Source organism: Heloderma suspectum, chromosome 1 (genome assembly GCF_057233095.1).
Source record: "Heloderma suspectum isolate Gila_16-S chromosome 1, 16-S_ref, whole genome shotgun sequence".
Classification (NCBI taxonomy): Eukaryota; Metazoa; Chordata; class Lepidosauria; order Squamata; family Helodermatidae; genus Heloderma; species Heloderma suspectum.
Genome location: NC_139458.1, coordinates 367,951,591 through 367,964,170, shown reverse-complemented (window position 1 = coordinate 367,964,170; position 12,580 = coordinate 367,951,591). Strand labels below are relative to the sequence as shown.

General features: G+C 44.7%; 1 protein-coding gene across 1 annotated transcript in view; it reads right to left on the bottom strand.

The window, feature by feature from the left end:
* The window catches only part of RYR2 (ryanodine receptor 2), a 545,602-nt gene that overhangs the window by 255,258 nt on the left and 277,764 nt on the right, over nucleotides 1-12,580 (bottom strand). Inside the window, exons 29-31 of the mRNA XM_084828209.1 lie at nucleotides 11,144-11,318; nucleotides 3,544-3,752; nucleotides 1,612-1,958 (exon numbers count right to left, since the gene is read on the bottom strand). Coding sequence (XP_084684335.1) covers nucleotides 1,612-1,958; nucleotides 3,544-3,752; nucleotides 11,144-11,318 — 731 coding nt within the window. The remainder of the gene's footprint in view (nucleotides 1-1,611; nucleotides 1,959-3,543; nucleotides 3,753-11,143; nucleotides 11,319-12,580) is intronic.

Below are 12,580 nucleotides of genomic sequence, written 5' to 3'. Positions count from 1 at the left end.
TTGTGGTTTGGTGGGAGCGACACTGAGAGACTGAGGGGGCTGAATGTGGCCTGTAGGCCATATATTCTCCACCTCTGGCTACTAGATCCAGGATGAAATATTGTGTATCATACTGTTTTGTTGTTTATTCGTTCGGTCGCTTCCGACTCTTCATGACTTCATGGACCAGCCCGCACCAGAGCTTCCTGTCAGCCGTCGCCACCCCCAGCTCCCCCAAGGTTGAGTCTGTCACCTCCAGAATATCATCCATCCATCTTGCCCTTGGTCGGGCCCTCTTCCTTTTACCTTCCACTTTCCCTAGCATCAGCATCTTCTCCAGGGTATCCTGTCTTCTCATTATGTGGCCAAAGTACTTCAGTTTTGCCTTTAATATCATTCCCTTAAGTGAGCAGTCTGGCTTTATTTCCTGGAATATGGACTGGTTTGATCTTCTTGCAGTCCAAGGCACTCTCAGAATTTTCCTCCAACACCACAGTTCAAAAGCATCTATCTTCCTTGGCTCAGCCTTCCTCATGGTCCAGCTCTCGCAGCCATAGGTTACTACGGGGAATACCATTGCTTTAACTATGCGGACCTTTTTTGTCATATCATACTGTACATCATGACTATGACTATTTGTAGCCCTCTTAATCTGCTATATCTGTCAGCTACATAGTCTACTGCTGGGACCTCCAAAGTGATGCCTGTAGGCATCAGTGTGCCTGGCCCTGCAGATACCTCTCATTTTCGTTAGGCTCTCTGCCCTCTCGATTTTTTATGTCACATTAAAAAAAAAAATCAAAACATTGTTTTTTAACTGGAAGACTGGCATGCTGCAAAGGGAAGTGCTGTACTCCAGTGCCATCTTTATTTGGATGGTTTTGTGGTTTTCAGCTCAGAGGCCACATATGCCTTACACTTATGCTCTTGGGCAATTTTCTTTTCTTTTAGTCTCACCAGTTTACCTTCTGGGAAAGGATAGTCTTTTGTGACTGGCCATGGCAGCCATTCTATTAATGGGCAAACTTCCCATGGCAGCCATTTTATGTGAGCACCCAAAAAACACTCCAAAAATTCCAAATGTGCCCAATGAGGTTGGGGTCTATTATATTGTTCTAATATGCTATTTTGTTTTATTGATTTTGTAATTCTGTATTCATTTTTTGTAGGTCATCTGGCATTGGCACTGAAGGATAGGGTATACATTCTAAAGTAGTAAAGTTGCTGAGCCTATTGAATCAGTTTTCACATTTTCTAGACGCTTTGTCAGAATACACAGTTCATGGATTTCAGAAGTTAACTGGTACCATAAGGACAAAAAAAATGTATTTTGCTGCTTTAAACCTAATAATATAGTGGTTGTATTAAACTTTTTAACAGCCTTATGTTTTATATATGTTTTATGAAAGGGAAAGCTGGGGGGCACAGGAGAGTCAAATGTTTACAGTTAATCAGAAAAGATTACTAACAGAAAGCAAACCTTTGATATCAGATGTCCCTCCTCTAATTGCTTGTTTACATAGCCTTCAAATTATAAATTCATTTACAGTGTGAGAAAGAAGAACATACATTTATATGCCCTTGAAGGTAAACAATGCGGTTAAAAACCCCAAAGAGATCAAACCACTTGACCTTTGCTTGAGCCGTGAAGGTTTCTCTTGTGTATAGTCTTTATGGTTATTGAATTCCGTTTTTACAGGTTCTTTTTCTACACGATCGGGTACGAGATGACCATGAGCAGTCTTCATAAGGACTTCAAAGTCAGAATCTGCGTCGTAGTCATCCAAGTCATTCTTTGGGCCAAAAAGGCTGGAACTTGGCACTCCTCCTCCAGGAATTTTAGAGAATACTTCTGCACACTCAATAGGCATGCTGAGACGATAGAACATGATATCCGTTTTGCTATTTTGAGACCCAAAAGACTTCTGCGTGACCTTCAAGCATGGGGAGCTGTCTGCAGTTCCATCTATTCTTGTAACCTACCAAATGCAAAAACTAAAATGTAAAATTAATGAAAAACGTAAAATTAAATGCCACTTTTACTTGTATTCACAGGTCTTTAATAGTATGCAAATGAATACCAGTTAAAATATTAATATTTAATAAGTGATGTATATTATGACATATTAGTAGGTAATTACTATTAGTAGGTAAGGGCAAAATCCTATGGCCGCTAGTCAGTGGCTAGACAGCCATATGATAGGTCGGCTCCGGGAACCAACCTCGGAGCTCGTGCTCTGAGGTTGGTTGCCTGAGAACTGACCTCTATCCCTCCTGTGCTGCCTCACAGGCAGCACAGACCAGCCTTGCGCTCCGCGCTCATACGAGGAGCACAGAGCAGTGAAAACAGGGCATTCCTCGGGGTGGGCTGGGGAAGGCAGAAGTGCCTTTCCAACGCTTCCTATGTATTGTGCAGCGTCTGCCCCCCCCACTCCAAATTCCTCGGCTAGACAGCTGAAATCAGCTATCAGGCCACAAATGCAGGGTGGCTGAAGCAAGAAGGGGAAGATCCTCTCCGCGCTGCTCCTGCCCTGCATGGGATAGGCAGAGGCGGCCGCCTATCCCGATTCCCGATAGGATTGTGCCCTAAATTACTATTAGTACAAAATGCTTATTACAGCATGAAAAGCATGCTTATAAATTTAACCTTCCTACTCTTGTAAAGCAACCACTTTACTAATCTAATATTGGGGTCAATAAATCATCATCGTAGTTTTGGTGTTTTTAAAAAAAAAAGATTTATTTGACCATGACTGTAATGTAAAAATATAAAATTCTATTAAGGAATATTGTGGATGCAACAATATTTCATTTAATCTTTCCTTCAACTCAAAACCTCCTGGAGTTATGAACAACAACAAAAAATTGAACGGGTACCGTTTCTTTATCTTAATCCTCCAGTGCTTTAGGAGTTATATACCCAAAGGGATATGTAAACTATGTAAAACATTTTCTGTCAACCTTTGCCATTTCATACTCTCTATATTGTATTATATTAACGTTGATTGTTCCATAGGGTTTCAACTGCACTTCCATTGTGTGGTTTTGGTGATGTATTTTTAATTTGAGGATTTCATTAAAATGAGAGTAAATGAAATGCAGCACACCTAAGGTACTGGTTGGGATCTAAATGAGACATGAAGGGCTAGAAAAAAACCAGAGGGCAATTTTTGTACCAGCCCTTCACCAGCTCTTCATGGTAAAAAGTCTCATTAACACCACAATTGTTGATTAATGCAGTGGGAAGGGGTATCTGCACTTCTTCCCCTCCAGAACAAGAAGGAAAGCACTGTGGGGCTTGCTGCTATATGCTCAAACTGATAATCAGAGTGGTAGGACAGAGGACACAGGGGTTTTACCTAAGCACATATACCTGTTGCCCTCACGGAGATGGCAGCTTGTACGCTGAATTTGACTGAGTTATACTGCAATTCTCTGCAAGGTTACTCAGAAGTAAGTCCCATTGAGTTAAATGGGGCTTACTTGCAAGTAAGTGGGTGTGGGATTACAGCCTAAGTTAACTTTATGTTCAGTTGCACAAAATGAACTGAAGATATATCAAACCTCAATATGTTCATGATTTGGTGGTACTGGAAGAAACTGAGGTAGTCTCTTGCTCAGCCATATGGTGATGTCCCGGTTTGTATTCACTGCAAAGGGTTCATAGCCTTCTTGTAAGCCACAAATAGTGAAATATTTCAAGGTGCTAACATCTTTCCCAAAGTTCATTCTGCCCACTTGCGACAATCCCAGAGTACATGCAGGTATGAAGCCTGCCAAAAAAGACAGATGCAATCCATGAATCATAAATATTTACATATATTTGTCTTATTTATTTCATTTAATTATGTTTTTTCACCCAAACAACCTAAGATGAGCAACAACCTTTGAAATGCACAATACCATCATTATATCTGCTTAGAAAATGCCTGGAAAAATATATATATATTCAGTACTCATATGCAATTCACTGTGGGGGTCTCTACACGAGCAATTTATTGCATGCTCATGATTGGTCACGAACAGAAGTTTGTGGGTCCTTTATATGTCATTGTCAACCTCCAGGACATCTCCTGCACATTTCCCCCTTTATCCCGCTTTCAAAAAGATCAGAGATACACTAGTAAAAAAAGTTAATGGCGCCATATCAGGAGTGTGTAATGCTGGTATAGCGCTATGAACTCGCTGAGGAAGGACTTTCGTCAATTCAAATGATGTGTCTGCTGTGTAAATGCTTGAGCAAAATGCCTCCCTGCAATGAAAGGAGACAGATCTAATACCCCACCCCACCAAGCTCAGAAACGAAGTCCTCTGTTGATTCAGAGCACCCCATTAAGTTCAGTTGGGCTTACACTCAAGGAAGTGTGCCGAGGGTTACAGACTTACAGCACAATATTACATCTGCTCAGAAGTAAGTTGCAGCTTTCCTGGGGGCTGCGAGGAAACAGTACAGCACAAGTTAAGTGACAAAAACAAGACTCCCCCCATCCCACTCCTTTGCACACATGCCAAGGAGGGAGGGAGGCGCTCCCTTGATTCAAACCACTGCCATGTGAAGGAGCCCATCCTAATCCTGCAAAGAAACCAACAACAGAAAGCCCTGGCAAGGATGCAGGTTTTTTGCTTAAGGTAGAGGCATCCTGTACCTCACATGGCAAGGTGCCCATGTAGAATGTCATTGTTGGACATAGACTCCTCAGCAAAGCAATTATGTCAAATGTTTGTTGCCAAATCTGATTGGAATCTTGGCTCCATCAAACACTGGAAAAAAGCTGCTACTGACTTAAATGAAGCCAGGGTTTCAGTATAAATGGGAACTCTCTCCTATGCATGGACCCAATTTGGATCAGGACCATGGCACTTTGGAAAGTGGGGTTAAACTTTTCCACCTCACTTCTTTTTGCTTCCACACCTAGTTGAAATAAGGCTCCACTGGAGTCAATGGAGCCTTTTTTTCTTGTTTTTTTTAACCCACTCCCCGGGGAGGGATTTTACACAACAAATGGGTGGGATGGTAGGGTTTAACACACACACACACCCAGAGAACCATGGTCCCAATCCAAATTGGGGCCACATGCACTTACATGGAAGCCCCCACCCCCACCTCCGTCTCTCAACTGCAACTAAAGGAGTGATTCACAGCTCCTTTAATTCACTGCCTTTTTTGCACCCACATCACATTGTTCGCTCATATTCAGCTTTTGTTCGACAACAATTCCAAGATAGGGATGTCAGAGAATTCCACGACAGATCTCGGTGAGGCCGAATGCCAGTGCATTCGGCCCCCCGAAATCCATCACGGAACTAAGCCCCCGCCCCCCAACCCACGAAAGGTGCACAGGACGAAGTCCCCACTGCCCCAACCCACAAAAGGCGCGTGAAACGGAGCACTTACCTGCTCCCGTCTGCACTGCTTTGTGAATGGCGGCCGTCCTGCAGCCGCCATTCGCTTCCTCCTTTTCATAGCCGTGATAGGCTACGTAAGTATTTACGTAGCCTATCATGGCTCAATACAGGGACGCAAATGGCGGCTACGACAGCCGCCATTTGCGTCCCTGCAGGGCTGCCCAGCGGCTGGATGTCAGGCTGCGGGCAGCCAGAGCTGGCCAGCGGCTCTGCAGCTTGGCCGCAGCACGGAGCCAGCCGGGCAGGATTCCGGGGCAGAGGATCGGATCACCTCCCCCCATCAAGGATTCCAGGGGGAGGGACAGAGCACCTCCCCCCCACCGCAGATTGCCCAGCACAGAGCCAGGTAGGTGTTTCGTACATCCCTATTCCAAGATCCTTTTCACTTGTAGTGTTGTTGAGCCATGTATCCCCCATCTTGTAACTGTGCATATGGTTTCTTTTTCCTAGGTGCAAAACTTGGCATTTATCCCTATTAAATGTCATTCTGTTGTTTTCTGCCCAGCGCTCTAGTCTTATCAAGATGACTTTGAATTTTGTTTCTGTCTTCCAAAGTATTAGCTATCCTGCCCAATTTGGTGTCATCTGCAAATTTGATAGGCATTCCCTGCACCTCCTCCTCCAAGTCATTAATAAAAATGTTGAAGAGCACTGGGCCCAGGACTGAGCCCTGTGGTACCCCGCTCGTTACCTGTCCGTAGTTTGAGAAGATTCCATTGATAAGCACTCTTTGAGTCTGATTCTGTAGCCAACTCTGGATCCACCGGATCGTTGTTTCATCTAGCCCACTTTGAGCTAGTTTGCTCATCAGGAGATCATGGGGCACTTTATCGAAAGCTTTGCTGAAGTCGAGGTATATCATGTCTACAGCATTCCCACAGTCCACAAGGAAGGTTACTTGATCAAAAAATGAGATCAGATTCGTCTGGCAGGATTTGTTCTTGACAAATCCATGTTGGGTTCGAGTAACCATTGCATTGCTTTCAAGGTGCTTCCAGATGGATTGCTTTACAATCTGCTCCAGAATTTTCCCAGGGATTGATGTCAGACTGACTGGTCTGTAGTTCCCAGGTTCCTCCTTTTTGCCCTTTTTGAAGATAGGAACAACGTTAGCCCTCCTCCAGTCATCTGGCACTTCACCCATCCTCCATAACTTCTCAAAGATAATAAACAGTGGTTCTGAGAGTTCTTCTGCCAGTTCCTTTATTACTCTAGGATGCAGTTCATCTGGCCCTGGAGATTTGAACTCATTCAAAGTAATTAGGTGTTCCTTGACCATATGCCTGTCAATCTCAAGCTGCAATCCTGCCCCTTCAGTCTGTACTTTGCCTTTGCCAGGGGGATCATAGACCGTCTTTTGGGAGAAGACTGAGCCAAAGTAGGAATTGAGCACTCCTGCCTTGTCATCTGTTATCATTTTGCCATTCTTATTTAATAGCTGAACCATCATTTCTTTCCTCTGTCTTTTACTATGCACACAGCTGAAGAAAGCCTTTTTGTTGCTTTTAGCATCCCTTGCTAATGTCCTCAGCTCGTTCTCAGCTTTAGCCTTCCTGACACCATCCCTGCAGTTCTGTGCTGTCTGCCTGTACTCTTCCTTTGTTGCTTGGTCTTCTTTCCACTTCCTATATGTGTCCTTTTTTGTTTTCAGGTCATCTCTAAGCTTTTTGTGAAGCCACATTGGCTTCTTCTGTTATCTTCCACCTTTTCTTCCTGTTAGAATGGTTTGTAATTGTGCCTTGAGAGTTTCCTTTTTTAAGAAATCCCACCCATCTTGGACTCCTTTTCTCATTAGCATCGCTTGCCATGGGACCTTACTGATCATTGTTCTGAGTTTATTAAAATCAGCCAGGGTACAGGTTCAGCTACACTCGGCTTTTGCTTCCTTTAGAACCAAGAACTCAAGTATAACATGGTTGCTTTCCCCCAGAGTTCCTGTAACTGCTACTTTATCGACTAAGTCATCTCTCTTGGTTAGGATCAAGTCAAGGATAGCCAACCCTCTAGTTCCTTCCTCTACTTTCTGTAGGAGGAAGTTATCCACCACATAAGTCAGGAATTTCCTGGAGGGGCCATGTTTTGCAGAATTTGTCTCCCAACAAATATTGGGGAAATTGAAGTCCCCCATTACTACTACATCATGCTTCCTTGAAACACTGGCTATTTGCTTTTCAAAAGTTTTATCCTCATCTTCTCCTTGATTGGATGGCTGGTAGTAGACTCCGACCACCAGGTTCCTTTTATTCTTTGCTCCATTTATTTTGATCCAGATGCTCTCGATGGGGCTACCAAGCTCATCCTCCTGTATTTCTGTGCAGAGATAAGTATTTTTCACATATAGTGCAACCCCTCCTCCCTTTCTGTTCCTCCTGTTCTTTTTGAACAAGTTATATCCTTCAATTGCTGTATTCCAGTCATGAGAGTCATTCCACCAAGTCTCAGTTACACCTATCAAGTCATAATTTCCCTCCTAAATTAAGAGTTCAAGTTCATTCTGTTTGTTTCCCATACTCTGGGCATTAGTCTATAGACATCGAAGACCATATGCTTCATAGTCTGGCTTTCTTCCTACATGTTTGTGAAGACTATTATTAGGCGCTATTAGAGCTGTTCTCTCCGTTGCGGTGCATGAGCCTTCGTCCATTGTTACCTCCAACTTTACATCTCCCTTCCCCATAGGATTCAGTTTAATGCCCTCCTGATGAAGTTCTGTGGCCGAACACATTCTTCCCAGCCTTTGTGAGGTGCAACCCGTCCCTTGCCTACAGCCCATCATCCAGGAAGTACAGCCCGTGGTCCCAGAATCCAAATCTCTCGTGCCGGCACCACCTTCATAGCCAGTCATTCACCCAGAGTATTTTTCTTTCCCTTTCTGTCCTTCTTCTAACTACTGGAAGGATGGATGAGAAAACTATCTGGATCCCAAAGTTCTTGAGTTTCCTTCCCAAAGCTTCAAAGTCTGATGTGATTTCTTCGTAGCTCCGCTTGGCGATATCATTTGTTCCCACATGGATGAGAAGAAAGGGATACCTGTCAGTAGGTTTTATGAGTGCAGGCAACCTTTCAGTCACGTCTCTAATCTGTTCTCCCAAGAGACAACATACCTGGCGAGTCCACGGCTCTTCGCAACATACTTGGGTTTCGATCCCACGCAGCAAGGAGTCTCCCACCATTACTACTCTTCTCTTCTTGTTGTAGGCCTGGGTTTCATCGCCTCTGCTTGACTGATCTTCAGCCTCTTGCTCACCCTCATTCGGGGTCCCCTGTAATTCTTCCTCTGTAGGCTGTCCTCCAGTCTCATCCTCAAGTACCTGGAATCAGTTCCACAGCCCCACTGCTTCCACTGGTGCAGAGTGGTGTCTAGTTCTTCTTCTCCTAACTGTCACCCTTTTCTAAGGAGTATCCTCTATAGGGATGTCAGAGAATTCTGTGACAGATCTCGGTGAGGCCGAATGCCAGTGCATTCGGCACCCCGATAACCGTCGTGGAACGAAGCCCCCACCCTCCCACCCCACGAAAGGTGCACAGGACAAAGTGCCCGCCACCCCCACCCCAAAAAAGGCACGCGAAACGGAGCACTTACCTGCTCCCGTCCGCGCTGCTCTGAGAATGGCGGCTGTCCTGCGGCCGCCATTCGCTTGCTCCCTTCAGCTGTGATAGGCTACATAAATACTTACGTAGCCTATCACGGCTAACGCAGGGGCGCCATTTGCGTCCCTGTGGAGGCCGTGATAGGCTACGTAAGTATTTACGCAGCCTATCACGGCGGCGGGGGGAAACCCCAGTGTACGCAAATGGCGGCGGCTACCGCCATTTGCGTACGCTGGGGGTTTCCCCCTGCCGTGATAGGCTACGTAAATTTTTACGTAGCCTATCACAGTGAAAGAAAGGGACACAAATGACGGCAGCTACGACAGCCGCCATATGCGTCCCTGCAGGGCTGCCCAGCGGCCGGATGTCTGGCTACGGGCAGCTGGAGCCAGCCAGAGGCTCCGCGGCTTGGCCGCGGAGTGGAACCAGCCGGCCAGGATTCCGGGGGGAGGCACAGAGCACCTCCCCCCCCATCGAGGATTCCGGGGGGAGGGACGGAGCACCTCCCCCCCCAGCGGAACCTGGCGGAGCCAGGTAAGCGGGGTTTCGTACACCCCTAATCCTCTACTGCATTTTTCCTCACCTCAGCATTGCCCATTTCTGCCTCAGCTTGCTGTTGCTCTTCAAGCTTCTGGTCTTCACTTTGCTGCTCTAGTTCCACCATTCTGTCCAAGAACTCTTCGTGTTCTCTTATTCCCCAGAGAGTCAACAGTCACCGCTCCAGTCCTCTTACTTTTTCTTCCAGCAGCATGATCAACTTGCACTTGTTGCAGGTGTAGGCCATGTTGTTCTCAGGCAAGAAAACAAATGTTGCACACACCTTGCAGGTCACCACCACTGGAGAGTCTTGTCCTTCCATAGCATCTTTTCCCTTTTTGTGTCTAGCTTTCTGATTGTTCTAGACTATCTTGGTCCGGGCCCTCTACTCACTAGAAGTTAAAAGCAGAGTACCACTGGTGTGGAAGTGTGTGTTACAAGAAAAAAAAAATTAAAAAATGTTAGGGGCCTGCCCCTTGACCTCCCCTGCCGAACTCCCCTGGCCAACTCCTGTTTGCTCCCCCTGTCCGCTCGCTCTGGTCGCTCGCTCTCTGGGAGCTTGCTTGCTTCTGTAGCAGCTGGAGCAGCTTCCTCTGCTCTGCTCACCTGGGAAGCGGGAAACAGACTGAAGCTTCCTTCCCACACAGCTGCTGGGAGTACTCAGGTCACACACACCCAATTTAGATGGAGCTCTCAGGAGCACCTTGTGCGCTCACAGCCACTCAGAAGGAAAAAGAACAGCCCCCTGGGCTTCCTGCAGCCCACTTACCTCTTTGCCTCTGTCTCCTTTGTCTCCTTTGTCTCTTCTACCACTGCAACTCCCCAGGCCAACTCCTGTTTGCTCCCCCTGTTCGCTCACTCTGGTCACTCACTCTCTGGGAGCTTGCTTGCTTTTTACATTATACTAGCAAGCATAGTTATGTTTAGGGATGCTATGAAATCTCCTCTGTCAAATTTGCCCTCAGATTTTGAGATTCTACTTTACTCAAGATGTTTACTGGAAAGTGGAAAGGGCAAATGAGAATCCATGGTTCTTCAGGAGGTGCATTTTGGCATGTGGCTTCATTTAAATATTTAAGAATAAAGATTAATAACAATTGTACTTCTTTTGGGTAGGGGTTTCTAAAATGTATTATTTAAATGTCTTGATGAAGTGCAGAAAAAAATCATAATAATCAAAATGTGCCATTTGGGGATGGCTACTTTGTGATCCTCATTTGAGAAAATCATAGCTCACTCCAATGGGCAATAGCATTTTACATTCTATGTTTTTATGTCGCTGATATTTTTATTTTAGTTTATTTATATTGAAATGATATTTAATGCTGTTGCTTTATGTAATTGTAATATATTTCTTTTTCATGTTTTTATTTGAATTAAATTATTTTTTTAAATTTAACTTTATGGAGATATACACCTCTGCTGTAACAAAACAGAACAACACTCTTCCTAAACTTCCTCTCTGGGGTAAAAAGAGATGTCTTCTTTGATTCAATTTTTTAAAAAATAATATGAAGATATATATAATTGTATTATATAGTTAGAATCTTAAAAGACTCTCCCCTGTAACAGTAAGGAAAAGCTTGGCACAGAAGCAAGTTCAGCAGTATAAAACTGTTCAAGAACTTACCATCACCAACCTCAAAGTCCTTGAATGCAAGTTCAGAACCCGAGTCATCAAGAAGGATTTCACCATTTAGTGTGAACATCATGGTGCGCTCATTTAAATCAACCATACATCCCACGATATCCCCTGTCAGCCATGATCGACCAAAATGCTCATTTCCCTGGTGCCACCGTTGGGCCTGGATGATAAAGAATTTCATAGAAAATGAAAGACAATTAAGAACTCAGTGCCTCCAGCAAATAACTAAATAAGCAGCCCCTAACCTAAATTAACACAGTACTACAATTAATACTGTCATTTTAACATTCTGAAACAATGCCTATAAGCCTTGTAAGTAGCTGTTGACTGCAAATCCTACAATTAGTGTGTGAAAGTAGTATAAAATACATCAAATAATCTGGAGGACAAATTACCATTCCAACACAAACAGTAGCAGAAGAAAAAGAACAAGCCTTTCATTCAAATAACATAGTTCTATTGCAAGCCAAAATGGTTGCTTTCAATACTTTTGTAAATGATGTATTAGTGTCATATATCTTGCCCATGCATTCTGCCAACTCAAAAAAACTTTCCCAAAAGCATTTTCCAAAGTGTGAGTCATTTAAATTTCAAGATTATTATTGTGACTAGGTCAGTTTTATGGGGCTGCCACCTTTCCTTTGTTGCTCAGCGCTATTCAGGAAACAATTGAATTATTCTAATGGTAATAATTAAAGTTAGTTACATGGCCTGTGTCCTGTTTTTAGCAGAAATCTAAGGTTCTCCTCTTCCAAAGAAATGGAAAAGTTAAATTACTTCAAATGGGATACTTCCCCACTTATCCAGCTCGAGTCCCCTCAAGAGGCCTGAGCAGCACTAGTAACTCCCATTCCATGCCATCTGTAGCCTTGGACAACAGCAATCTTATTGGGTGGGGATATATTGCAACATTGTGTTGCAAGTCCCACTTTTAATAATCATGAACTTCACTGAGGGTGCAATCCTATGGGGATAGGCGACCGTCTCCGAACTCGGAGGTGACTGCCTATCCAATGCAGGGCAGGAGAGGCACAGAGGGGATCGACCCCTCCACACTTCTCTTGCCCTGCATTTGCGGCTAGACAGCCAATTTCAGCTGTCTAGCTGCAGGAAAGCGGAACGGGGGAGGAGGCTGCCAGATGACACATAGGATGTGTCATACCGGCATTTCCGTCTTCCCCGCCCCGGAACGCCCCCTGGAATGTGCCGATTTGGCTGCTCCATGCTCCTCTTCTGATCACAGAGTGCATGGCCATTCCGCACTGCCTGCAAGGCAGAGCAAAAGGCAGGGAAGGTCAGTTCTCTGGGAACCAACCTCGAAGTGTGGGCTCTGACTGAGGTCAGTTCCTGGAAACCCACATATCCTATGGCCATCTAGCCACTGACCAGCAGCCATTGGATTGTTCCCTAAATAGTTATATT